We start from the raw sequence: 12,819 nt of genomic DNA, 5'->3' as shown, positions 1-12,819 counted from the left end.
CACCCCCACTCCCTCATCAAGCAGGAGCCGGGCTGGGGCACCCCGGACCCCCTGGAGGACCCTCAGTGCGGCCTGGGGGCCTTCACGGTGCACTTCTCGGGGCAGTTCTCGGGCCCCTGTCGGCTCGGGGCGTTCGGGGAGCCCACGGCGGGCCAGCCCAGGGTGTTCCCCAATGGGGCCTACCTGCCCGGCTGTGTGGACAATCCACCAGCACCCAGGAACCAGGGTAAGCTTCTCATCAGCAGAACACATGAGACATACAAGGACATAATATGAGTACCAATCACAGGAGTGTATGTTTCCACACAGCTGTCTATAAAATCCATAGCCTTTTTTCTGCATTTCTGTCAGATCATCTCCGTTGCCCCGTTTCCGTGGACCATCTCTAATCTGTGGTTGTGAGATGATCTGTGGTTTGCCTTTGTTTGTGGTGTGTCCATGTGTGTAACCTATATACTGTAGTGTGTTATTTAGGGTTTGTCAACAGTGTTGGGCTTGAGGAGGATGTTGTGCTGTTCTGGGTCATTCTGTCCTGTGTAAGGAAGAGGTCTGACAGGTCTTTCCATCCTGGTGCCACTCTGATCTCAAACAGCTGTTTTCCACTGGTGTCTCCAATTGTGTTCAACTGAAATGAAAGTCAGTGGGGGGAAATCTAGTTGTTGTGTTAGAAAAGTGTGTTATTTCAATCAGTGGCAAAACATATCAAATTATATTATATCAGTATACATTTATTATAAATAACAGCCAAGGTTAAACTGATCATTTAGAATATGATCACCAACATTTCAATTATATTTAGATCCCTTATAGGCTGCCACATTTCCATTTCTCAAATGCAGTAGCAGCAACTGAAAATAGGCTATTTCATTTCCCAAGAGTAACTCCAGGACAGTTATCTGACTTGCAAGGAATTTTGCAGGTTTAATATCCAACTTTACTACTTGATGATGCTGAAATTAGATTTTCTGTTGTTAAAAATGTATCTATAAAACTGAACAAATGTATATACATATGTATGTATGTATGTACAAATATATATTTTTTCTCCTCATATACCATTTACACAAACCCCTTAATTTTCAGTTTGGTGCCAAGCCATTACAGACATTCAACTCAAGATCATTACTTTTCCCTATCCAGGTTTCTGACAGTTGGAATTCTGAAGTTAATAGGATTATTCTTGATTAATTTAAGTTTTATTTAGTGAACCCATTTATATATTGCTTAGCTGACCTGTTGGCTACGACAGTCAAGGTTGTGGTAGCCATTAGAGGCCGTAGGAAGAACCTTATGTTGCCCGGTGATTTAAATTTGTCAAGGGCGTGTGTACCACAGAAAATGAAAGTACACAATGTTTAATTATGAATATCTATCCTGAAGTTCTGATTTGATTATTATTATGGCAAATATGAATGTTCATTAATTGAGTACACAATTTTTATTTTGTATTTCTTTCCCATCTCTATACGGTCATACGAAAAACTGCTATGTTGAGCACAAAAAACAGCCTCTTCAGCAAAAAAGAAGAAGAAAAAACAATCTTTATTAATGTCAAGATCTTTATTCAAAGAGCTTGTTGAATCCCCGAGACAAAAAGTGAACGAAGTGTCTGCTGGCCTCACAGAAACACCTACTTCTTCTTTACAAACTGTTGCTAAAGTGATGAGCTGTGAATCACGAGCTTGCTTTATTGCTCCCATTAGTGTTTTGAGGGGGGATTTTATTTTATCCAACTAGGGTTTCGTTTTGACCTCACCGAACAAGCCCCGATGAGTTTAGCAGTTATAAATCTTCATTCAAACTTAATTTCCGGTGCACTGTTGTTATTGATGATAGGACTGTTCTACACACAAGCTGGAAAAGATCCCTGTAAACAACAGCGCTTGTGCCGGTTGTCTGTTGGGGCTGGTTCCTCCGAGCCTTCAGCCTGCGTGTGACTGCTGATGTGAGCGTCAGTGGCAGTCTGCTTGTTTACTCAGTGGAAAGAGTGGTTTTTGATGAAGTGGTAAAATGCCCTCTGACAGGCTACAGGGATTTAAGTCAGAGTAGATGAGTCAGTCTTCTCAAGAACTTTCCAACATCCCATTCCACCCTGGCCTGTCTGAGGCTGTACTGGTGTGTGTATGTATGTGTATGTGTGTGTGTGTGTGTGTGTGTGTGGGGGGGGGGGGTACACAAAAAAGCGTATCTGGTGGTGTGTATGGGTGTGCGTCTTTGGGTGTGTATGGGTGTGTGGATGTGTCGATGTTAATCATGGGTTAGGCTAGTTTTAAAGTAGGCTATGATCTATCAATCCATTTCAAATAACCACTACTGTTACATCATATTAAAGGGACAACTCACCCTAAAATCCAAAATACATATTTTTCCTCTCACCTGTAGTGCTATTTATCCATCTATATCGTTTTGGGATAGTTGCTTGAGTTTTGGAGATATCAGCCGTACAGATTTCTGCCTTCTCTTGAATACAATGGCACTCGGCTTGTAGTGCTCGAAGCACCAAAAAAATACATTCAAGAAACTCAACAGCATGGTCTCTTTCCAGAAACCATGACCCCGGCTACTCAAAATAATGCACAAACTTTGTTGTGAGCAGTTTCATGTAGGAACTATTTTCTTTTGCAGTCTCATGTAGGAACTAGCTAGCAGCTAGCGGGTGTAGTTAGGTCAAAAGAAAATAGTTCCTCCATGAAACTGCTCATAACAAGGTCTGTGGATTATCTTGAGTAATGGGGTCATGCTTTCTGGAAAGAGACATTGCTGTTGTTGAGTTTATCAAATGTATTTCTTTGGCACTTTGAGCACCACAAGCCGAGTGCCATCCAGTTCCATTGTATTGGAGAGAAGGCAGAAACTCTGCCGCCGATATCTCCAAAACTCAGGCAACTAACACAAAATGATATAGAAGATGGATAAATAGTAGGGGTGTCACGATACACTCAGTTCACGATACGATACGTATCACGATACTGGGTTCACGATAACGATACGATACGATACGATTTTAACAATATTTTTTTAAACTTGAATAATGACAATATATGACTGGAAAAGTAGTATTTTATTTGAAATGCACAAATACAAAACATGCTGTTGTGGGAAATTGTTATTACAATAACAACTAGAAAAAACATGAGATTGGAGATAAGGCTTATCTTGAAATAGAATGAGTTACACCGTCACTTAGATTTACTTTGAACTAAAAGGTTTCTCAGCAGTATAAATTCTCATTATGCATCTTCAGTTTTTCTTCAAACTCAAACAAGACTTTTCTTAGTCTATTTTTTATGCATCTTCAATTTTTCCTGTCAAGTAAACAGTTTTGCCAGAAACTCAATTGAATGGTTTCTCTCCTGTATAACTTCTCATGTGTCTCTTCAGAGACTTGTTCAACTGAACTACTTTCCACACATTGAACTTCAACAAACAAAGACGTTTCTTTGTCTATTTAAAAAAAAAAAAAAAAAAAAAAAAAAAAAAAAAAATCACGATATGAGATTTCATCTCAACGATACATATCGTGACGTTTTACTATCGCGAAATTTCGTGGGACGATATATTGTGACACCCCTAATAAATAGCACTACAGGTGAGAGGGAATATATGTATTTCGGATTTTAGGGCGAGCTGTTCCTTTAAGTGTCAATTTTCGATATAACCTCAGTCTATTCACTGTGTTTATTTCACTAACTTCATTTTATTACACGCATAATTACAACAATAGCAACAATAATTACAGTGACCTACTTTTTGTATTGTGTTAACTTCTAATCTCATTACATTATATGTAATTTGTTACATTTTAATGCTTTTTTCTTATTGAGCGCACATTCTACAGTAGCTCATCTCAATCTGTCTGCGTTGTGTTTGCCAAATTTCTTTTTCCAACTGCCATAAATATTGCAACCACAAGGCCAAAGAAAGAAGGGGGGGGAAAGAATGTTACAGTGGATTTAGTGGTTTGATGAACGGCTCTCTGTAGTAACCCTGCCAGGGCCTAAGAGATACTACCAGGGCTTTCAACTTAACTGACCAGATACTGGAGACTGTAATAATTTGTAAAACGGTGAACTAATGACTAGACCAGGCGAATCAGATCATGGTAACGTTGGCGCGCTCCTCTCTCTGTTTGCTGTCAGGTTACGGAGCGATGGGGTTGGACAGCACCCCCAGCTACGGACACACCCCCTCTCACCACCACACCCCCCAGCTGTCCAGCCTGTCCTTCAAACACGAGGACCCGCTGTCCCCTCAGGCCAACATGGGTAACTATCCTGACATCTTTTCACTCAAGTGACTCACAGACTGAGGGTGCATGGTGGCGCAGTGGTAAGCGCTGTCGCCTCACAGCTAGAAGGTCCTGGGTTCGATTCCCACCTGGGACGCTGTGAGCGCTGAAGGAGTGCGTGCCCGTCCGCATGTCCTCGAGTGCCCACCGCCCGGGTGGGGTCGTCAAAAGGGCCTTTCTGTGTGGAGTTTACATGTTCTCCCCGTGGCCCCTGGGGGTTTCCTTCATATAGGAACCCCTTCACCAAAACATGCAATATCCTGGTTGCTAATGTGGTTCCTCCTCTGGTCGTTAAGGGCGCCTGTTCGGAGGGAGGGGAACTGGTTGGAATAGCGTGAACCTCCCACGTGCTATGTCCTACCGGTGAAGCTTCCCCTGTCAGGTGAAAAGAAGCGGCTGGCTAACTGCCCATGTCTCGGAGGAAGCATGGAGCCAGTTTCGGCTCTCCCCAGATCGGCAGAGGGTGAAGCAGCAACCAGGATAAATAAATTAAAAGTAGCACTAATGGGGGATAAAAATGGGATAAAAAAATCGGGGGGGGGGGGGGGGGGGGGAGTGGATCACAGACTGGAACACTGTGGTTATGTGGGTATTAAGTAACCCATTACTTTTCATATCACAACAAAATTGCTATTATCAATTTTCTTCTTCCCTTACATGCATCTCTGCACACGCATCCATACACAGTTATACACTCCCTCGCTCTCTCTCTCTCTCTCGCTCTCTCTCTCTCTCTCTCTCTCTCTCTCTCCCGCTCTAAGCATATGGTTAATGGCTCTGGAAATGATAACTTGAGGAAACAGCTTTATGTGAGTCTGTTGGAATGTCAAAAACTGTCTGGGGACCAATATACTACATGAACCTGAAAAGGACCACTGTTTCTGATCGTTCCATTCACTCTTTGAAAAGTTGAGTTGTGTGTCTGCACACAGTGCGCAGACTGTGCACACACGCATGCATGTGCACAGTCTGTGGCGAGTGCACGTATAGATGCACTACTTATCACCTCTGAAGAGGGGTAAATGCTACAGCTGAAAGAATTATTTTAGTGTGGGTGTGTGTGTGTGTGTGTGTGTGTGTGCTTGAGAAAGTGTGTATGAATATTAGGTTGATTCTCTTCCATGTTTGGTCAAGATTTCTGGCAATTAATGAAAAGGCGTGACTTTGCCCTTAAATAGTCTCCAGCATCTAGTGACATCCTTGTCAATACATTTGTACATATAGCTTTACTCATGTGGTTTTATATTTGATTATGTTTCTTTTTGGCTATGTCCTCTGGGGTGTGTTTTAATGTAAAAGCCGCCTGTGGACAGGTGTTGAAAATTAACGTTCCGCTATAAACACTTAACACTGTGTATCTGGTTGTTGTGCATACATGTATGTTACATCTCCAAATGCTCTGTGATGTCCATATGAAATAAACGCAACTTACTCTTTGCCAGCTTAATACTGCCAGATAGTAAGTCAACTGTGAAAGAAGGGAACTTGGCCATTTCAAATGTGATTTCAAGTTCAAGCAGTGCTGACGACAACTGTCTGAATCTGTCTGTTTGGTTGTGTTCAGTTGACCAGCAGTACCCGGCCCCGCCTCCCATGTTTGGTTGCCACAACCCCACAGAATCGTGCCCAAGCAGCCAAGCTCTGCTGCTGAGGAACTACAACAGGTAGGCTACAAGTATTTTGTTATTATTGTTGCTGCCTCGGGCTGGGCGATAATTCGAGATTATTGTTTATCGTCTTTCAGTGGAATCATATCGTGATGAACATATTTTAATATCGTTCGTGACACATTTCTGCAGTCTAAATTGATGGTGATGAGCAAATTGTGATCTGATTTGATGAGAAAACGCTGATAAAATGAGGTGTGGCAGGAATATTATTTGAATATTTCAGTTTTGTTTGAGATCACACCTACCATTACCATTTGGTTCAATGAGATGAACATTCATTTGATTATTTAACGTGATCTGCATACATCAACCATATCGTGATGTATAGCTATTGATAGCGAGAAGAATCCTTGATTATCGTGATATTGATTTCAACCATATCGCCCAGCCCTTCTTGTTGCCATAGGGCTGCAACTAACGATTATTTTCATAATTGATTAATCTGTCGATTATATTCTCGATTAATCGATTAGTTGTTTGGTCTATAAAATGCCAGAAAATGGTAGCAAATGACGATCAGTGTTTCCCAAAGCCCAAGATGACGCCCTCAAATGTCTTGTTTTGTCCACAACTCAAAGATAATATCAGTTTACTGTCATACAGGAGTAAAGAAACCAGAAAATATTCACATTTAAGAAGCTGGAATCAGAGAATTCAGACATTTTCTCTTAAAATTCTATTCAAAACGATGAATCGATTATCAAAATAGTTGTCGATTATTTTTCTGTCGATCGACTAATCGATTAATCGTTGCAGCTCTAATTGCCAATAAGTTTTCGGTCATCTCGCCGATCAATCACCGCGAGATTCTTCCCACTAAACACCACGTGCACACAACCTATTCTCTGGCTGCTCTTGTTGGTTATTTTTAGCGAGGTGTGAACTCTCTCTGATCCTACGGCTAAGCCCTGCGTCTGGCTCTGCACCGTCTGGATCGCAAAGAAGCCCAATTTGTTCTGAGGTTAAGTGCTGCCCACTGGTGCTCGGCGGGCCAAAACAAACACCGGGTGATCTACTGCTGATCGCTCCGAGTCCAGTCCACCCCGAGGAGTAATGAGGAGAAAAGTAACAGAGACGAGTGGAGTGAAAGTGAGAGGTGGGGGGGGTGGTGGGGGGTGGGTTTGGTGGGAGTGCTAGTTAGAAGTGCAAAACCAAGGAAGGGGGACTGGCCAAGGCTGGGAAACTTCACAGTTTTAATCTTTGAATATGTTTTTTTTAAACCAACTTGTTTTTGCTTTCGATGCAAAAAGATCTCAGAGGAGGAAATTAAAGACGAGATTCTTTGAATGCCGCCCCGCTTTGTTGTTGGCGCGGGGGAACACGCGGAACCCAAATACCGTCCGGAACAGCAGTTGATAAGAGGGGGAGATTTCCCTGCTATTAGAACTCATGGCATTAACTGGAAACCCTCAAACACACACGCACACACGCACACGCACACACACACACACACGTACACACACACACGCACACATACACACGCACACACACACACACACGCACACACACACACACACACACACACACACACACACACATCGATGTCAGTGAGTCTTTCCATAGTTTACCATAGTTCAGAGCTGATTAGCGAGCCATCACCATCCCTTCCCCTCAAGGACGTCTCCAGGAATGCCTTCCAAAATTCCCCTGAAACTGTTCTCCCGCCTCCAACGATACTGAGGACGGAGTGATGTCATGCACTGGTCCATGGTGTGCTAGGCACGGATGCACTCACCCCTGCATAGTGTACTGTCAAATCTCCAGAGGGAGAGAGAGAGAGAGAGAGAGAGAGAGGGAGAGAGAGAGAGAGAGAGAGAGAGAGAGAGTGTGAGAGAGAGAGAGAGAGAGAGAGGGAGAGAGAGAGAGAGAGAGAGAGAGAGAGAGAGGGAGAGAGAGAGAGAGAGAGAGAGAGAGAGAGGGAGGGAGAGAGAGAGAGAGAGAGAGAGAGAGAGAGAGAGAGTGAGTGTGTGAGTGTGTGTGCGTGCGTGCGTGCGTGCACTAGTGCGATCTGCCAAGGTAAAGAATGGCTCACAGCCCATGTTTTTTTTTAATAAGGCCAGTGAGCAGTCAGTGTGGTGGGTGGACAAGATGCGTTAATAACCCAACCATTTGGAGTTCCCCTCCATGAGATGTCTTCACTGTCCGTACAAGGAGAGAGGACTGGACAAAGACAGGGAGGGCAGGGACAAGGAGAGAGGAAGGGGAGGCAGACAGGGGAGGGCGGGGACACAGAGACATATTTCCTTATTTCACTCGTTGCGTCATTCCAAAAAAGCTCATCATACTCCCGTCCTATCCTTTTTATTTGTTAATGGTTGACGTATGTCGTTAACACGCGAGGGAAACACAAACTTGCTTTGCGACTTCCACAGTCCTGGTGCGTGGAGTAAAACAGCTCAACTGCGATATTGCACCAGCTTCTAATAATGCTAATGACTGTGCTGTGTGTTTTGCTCAGTGACAACCTGTACCAAATGGCGTCTCAGCTGGAGTGTATGGCGTGGAACCCGGTGAACCCCCTGGCATCTTCCATGAAGAGGTGCGTCCATTTCAGCCAACACACCGTGTTCTGCGTGTTCCCTGACCACGCTCCACGGCCTTGACTTGACTCGGCTCCTCAGCTGCTCTGTCTGTCACTGTCCAAATGTTCATTGTTGCTGTTTGGATGAATTGTGGAGACACTTGAGACTTTGGTGTCTTCAGAATGTTACAATAACTTCCAATCTGGTCAAGTTTGACCCTTTTACTAAGTAGACCCGTCTTCAGAATGTTACAATAACTTCAAACGTGGTCAAGTTTGACCCTTTTACTAAGTAGACCCATCTTCAGAATGTTACAATAACTTCCAATCTGGTCAAGTTTGACCCTTTTACTAAGTAGACCCATCTTCAGAATGTTACAATAACTTCCAATCTGGTCAAGTTTGACCCATTTACTAAGTAGACCCGTCTTCAGAACGTTAGAATAACTTCCAATCTGGTCAAGTTTGACCCTTTTACTAAGTAGACCCGTCTTCAGAACGTTAGAATAACTTCCAATCTGGTCAAGTTTGACCCTTTTACTAAGTAGACCCGTCTTCAGAACGTTAGAATAACTTCCAATCTGGTCAAGTTTGACCCATTTACTAAGTAGACCCGTCTTCAGAACGTTAGAATAACTTCCAACGTGGTCAAGTTTGACCCTTTTACTAAGTAGACCCGTCTTCAGAATGTTACAATAACTTCAAACGTGGTCAAGTTTGACCCTTTTACTAAGTAGACCCGTCTTCAGAATGTTACAATAACTTAAAACGTGGTCAAGTTTGACCCTTTTACTAAGTAGACCCGTCTTCAGAATGTTACAATAACTTCAAACGTGGTCAAGTTTGACCCTTTTACTAAGTAGACCCGTCTTCAGAATGTTACAATAACTTCAAACGTGGTCAAGTTTGACCCTTCTCCTAAGTAGACCGGGCAAACGAGATCATTCTGTTTCCATGACTCCACAGCAGCCATGGAACAGGCTATGAGAGCGACCCCACAGCGCCCCCTGTGGTCCTCAGCTGCAGCGCCCAGTACCACATACACACACATGGGGTCTTCAGAGGACTTCAGGTCAGTCACATTTACACACACACACACACACACACACACACACACACACACACACACACACACACACACACACACACACACACACACACACACACAAAGTGAAGTCATGCTGTATGTGTCTCTCTCTTACAGGACGTCCGACGGGTGCCTGGCATAGCTCCCCCGGTGGTGAGGTCGTCAGAGGCCAGTGAGAAGCGTCCGTTTGTGTGCCCCTACCCCGGCTGCAGTAAGAGATACTTCAAGCTGTCCCATCTGCAGATGCACGGGCGCAAACACACAGGTGAGATGACTTTATTAATGGCACTTCTCCAGCTCAGGCCACAAACTGCTTTTTAATTATGAATAAAACGATTAATTAAACTAGTTTTAAGGTAACGTATGAAAAACACAAAATGGAAATGGGGGATAGAGAAGTGTGCTTGTGACCTGAATGTTGCCAATTCGAATCCCAGACGGACTGCACAAATCTGGGAGGGGAAAGTGAATAATAACACCTCCCTCAACGACTAATACCAAGCTGCCCTTGAGCAAGGCACTCAACATATAATTGCTCAGTCAATACAAGTTAATTTAAAAACATCAATAACGACAAGCTAATGATAAAAGGTGAAAGTAGCATAGAATTGTCATGGTGATGGTGCTGAGGGGAATGAGGCAAACTAAGCAGAGATTGCTGATGTGGATGGTAAAGATACCATAATGATATCTTGACATTGATTATATTTATCTATTTTTACAGGAGAGAAGCCTTACCAGTGTGATTTCACGGACTGTGGCCGCAGATTCTCTCGCTCGGACCAGCTAAAGAGACACCAGCGCAGACACACAGGTACACTGGTATCAAGCTACTGTATAGACTCCCTCTCTAAAGAGACACCAGCTCAGATACACAGGTACACTGGTATCAAGCTACTGTATAGACTCCCTCTAAAGAGACACCAGCACAGACACACAGGTACACTGGTATCAAGCTACTGTATAGACTCCCTCTCTAAAGAGACACCAGTGCAGACACACAGGTACACTGGTATCAAGCTACTGTATAGACTCCCTCTCTCTAAAGAGACACCAGCGCAGACACACAGGTACACTGGTATCAAGCTACTGTATAGACTCCCTCTCTCTAAAGAGACACCAGTGCAGACACACAGGTACACTGGTATCAAGCTACTGTATAGACTCCCTCTCTCTAAAGAGACACCAGCTCAGACACACAGGTACACTGGTATCAAGCTACTGTATAGACTCCCTCTCTCTAAAGAGACACCAGCGCAGACACACAGGTACACTGGTATCATCTACTGTATAGACTCCCTCTCTCTAAGGAGACACCAGCGCAGACACACAGGTACACTGGTATCAAGCTAATAGACTCCCTCTCTCACTAGACTCTTTCTTGACTTGGCACCTGTTTTCATTTCAACATGGTGTCATTATATGTTACTGTGAACATAATGTGAACCAACATAGAAAACAGTCATATCGTGAGATACCTTTTCCCCCCACCCATCATTGCATTGAGAGCTTTAAAATGTCACATTAGATAATAAGAGTACATTAATTGTTTTATTTGAATTATAAAATATTTGAATAAAAAAAACATGCATTTAGGTCAAACTATAGTCTGAGTTAAATGAGTCTGAACACAAGGATGTGTTGCAAGTAGGGGTGTCACGATACACTCAGTTCACGATACGATACAACACTCGATATTGGGTTCATGATACGATACGATACGATATTTTAACAATATTTTTTTTTCGATCGATTTGTAAGTTGAGGGTGCATCCTCCACGCTAATTTGAGTAATTTCACCATTTTCATCCTCCGTGTCTGTAACGTCCCTCGTCTGTTCAAACAAAGCAATGAAAAGGAGAGCGAGCATGCAATCAGATGCAGATCAGTGCCACCATGTTCAGCTTCTTTTTCTCGCGATATGAGATTTCATCTCAACGATACATATTGTCACGTTTTGATATCGCGATGTATTGTGGGACGATATATTGTGATATCCCTAGTTACAAGTGATGCATGCTTTTAATGATGATGATGATGATGATGATGATGATGATGATGATGATGATGCATGCTTTTAAAGTCTCCCACAATACCTGCACCATCTAATCTCTGTTTAAACTTCTGACCCTCATCCCACTCTGCTCTCACTCTCCACCTCTGCCTCTGCGACCGCGGCCATCTGTGCGTAGGAGTGAAGCCCTTTCAGTGCGAGACGTGTCAGAGAAAGTTTTCACGGTCAGACCACCTTAAGACACACACTCGGACTCATACAGGTAAAACAAGTGCGTATACCTTTTATTTTCTACTTCTCCATTCTTTCTCCCAGTGATTATCGCTCCTCATTGCATTACTTCGATATTTTCCTCAAGACTTATTTATTGTGACTTTCCCCAAAAACACCGCTTCCAAAGGTTCAATTCACTCTCTAAAGCAGTGATTTGCGTTTCCTGTGTTTGTCCCCGTCTCCCCTCCTCATCAGGTGAGAAGCCCTTTACCTGCCGCTGGTCCAGCTGTCAGAAGAAGTTTGCCCGCTCTGACGAGCTGGTGCGCCACCACAGCATGCACCAGAGGAACCTGAGCAAGCTGCAGTCTGCCATCTGAGGCAGAGGAGGAGGAAGGTGACCGTGTGCCCGCGTGCCAGCCAATCGAGAGAGGAGGAAGAAGGGTGACAGTGCGTCTGTGTGCCAGCCAATAGAGAGAGACGCTGGGGCCTGGTCAGTGGTTCTGGGGCCACGCCAGACGTGGTGAGCGCAGCTGACGCCTCCCTCAGCCAGACGACAGACAGCAGGGAAAACACATTGATCCACACCGGCTTCACCATTCCAGCTCACTAGCACTCATTGTTCTGGTTATTTCACGTTCAAATTTAACGCTTCCCTTATGTACAGTTACCACAGTCATTCTGAGCCAAGATGAAGAATGTGAGATGAGAAATTTGTTGATACACTGCAGACACAAACGCAGAGAATTATCGCTTGCGGGGGAATATCAACTTTATATTCTGACAGTATACATATTATTCACTTTATTGCTTTGTATATATGTGCATTTGCTCGCCTTTTTAGACATTCCTTTTGTATTTTGTATGTTTTTGTACATTTATAAAATGTTGATCCACACAGTTGTCGAGAGGGTAAGAGTAATGTGGAATTGATGGATGTGTGTGTGTGTGTGTGTGTGTGTGTGTGTGAGAGAGAGAGAGAGAGAGAGAGAGAGAGAGAGAGAGAGAGGGAGATGGTGAAAGAGAGGT

General features: G+C 43.7%; 1 protein-coding gene across 2 annotated transcripts in view; it reads left to right on the top strand.

Annotated features, from left to right (window-relative positions):
* wt1b (WT1 transcription factor b) overlaps nucleotides 1-12,170 on the top strand; it is a gene marked incomplete at both ends in the record, with an annotated part of 12,362 nt that extends 192 nt beyond the window's left edge. Inside the window, 9 exons of one of the 2 annotated variants that reach the window (XM_083650422.1) lie at nucleotides 1-226; nucleotides 4,140-4,265; nucleotides 5,853-5,952; nucleotides 8,417-8,497; nucleotides 9,449-9,551; nucleotides 9,684-9,831; nucleotides 10,291-10,380; nucleotides 11,759-11,851; nucleotides 12,049-12,170. The exon at nucleotides 1-226 is cut by the window's left edge and continues 192 nt beyond it. In XM_083650422.1, coding sequence (XP_083506548.1) covers nucleotides 1-226; nucleotides 4,140-4,265; nucleotides 5,853-5,952; nucleotides 8,417-8,497; nucleotides 9,449-9,551; nucleotides 9,684-9,831; nucleotides 10,291-10,380; nucleotides 11,759-11,851; nucleotides 12,049-12,170 — 1,089 coding nt within the window. Of the gene's footprint in view, nucleotides 227-4,139; nucleotides 4,266-5,852; nucleotides 5,953-8,416; nucleotides 8,498-9,445; nucleotides 9,552-9,683; nucleotides 9,832-10,290; nucleotides 10,381-11,758; nucleotides 11,852-12,048 lie in introns of both variants that reach the window. The other variant, XM_083650421.1, reaches the window with a different exon arrangement.
* Between the last annotated feature and the right edge of the window lie 649 nt (nucleotides 12,171-12,819).

Source organism: Poromitra crassiceps, assembly GCF_964638095.1.
Source record: "Poromitra crassiceps genome assembly, chromosome: 14".
NCBI lineage: Eukaryota > Metazoa > Chordata > Actinopteri > Beryciformes > Melamphaidae > Poromitra > Poromitra crassiceps.
This window is presented reverse-complemented; position numbering and strand designations above follow the sequence as displayed.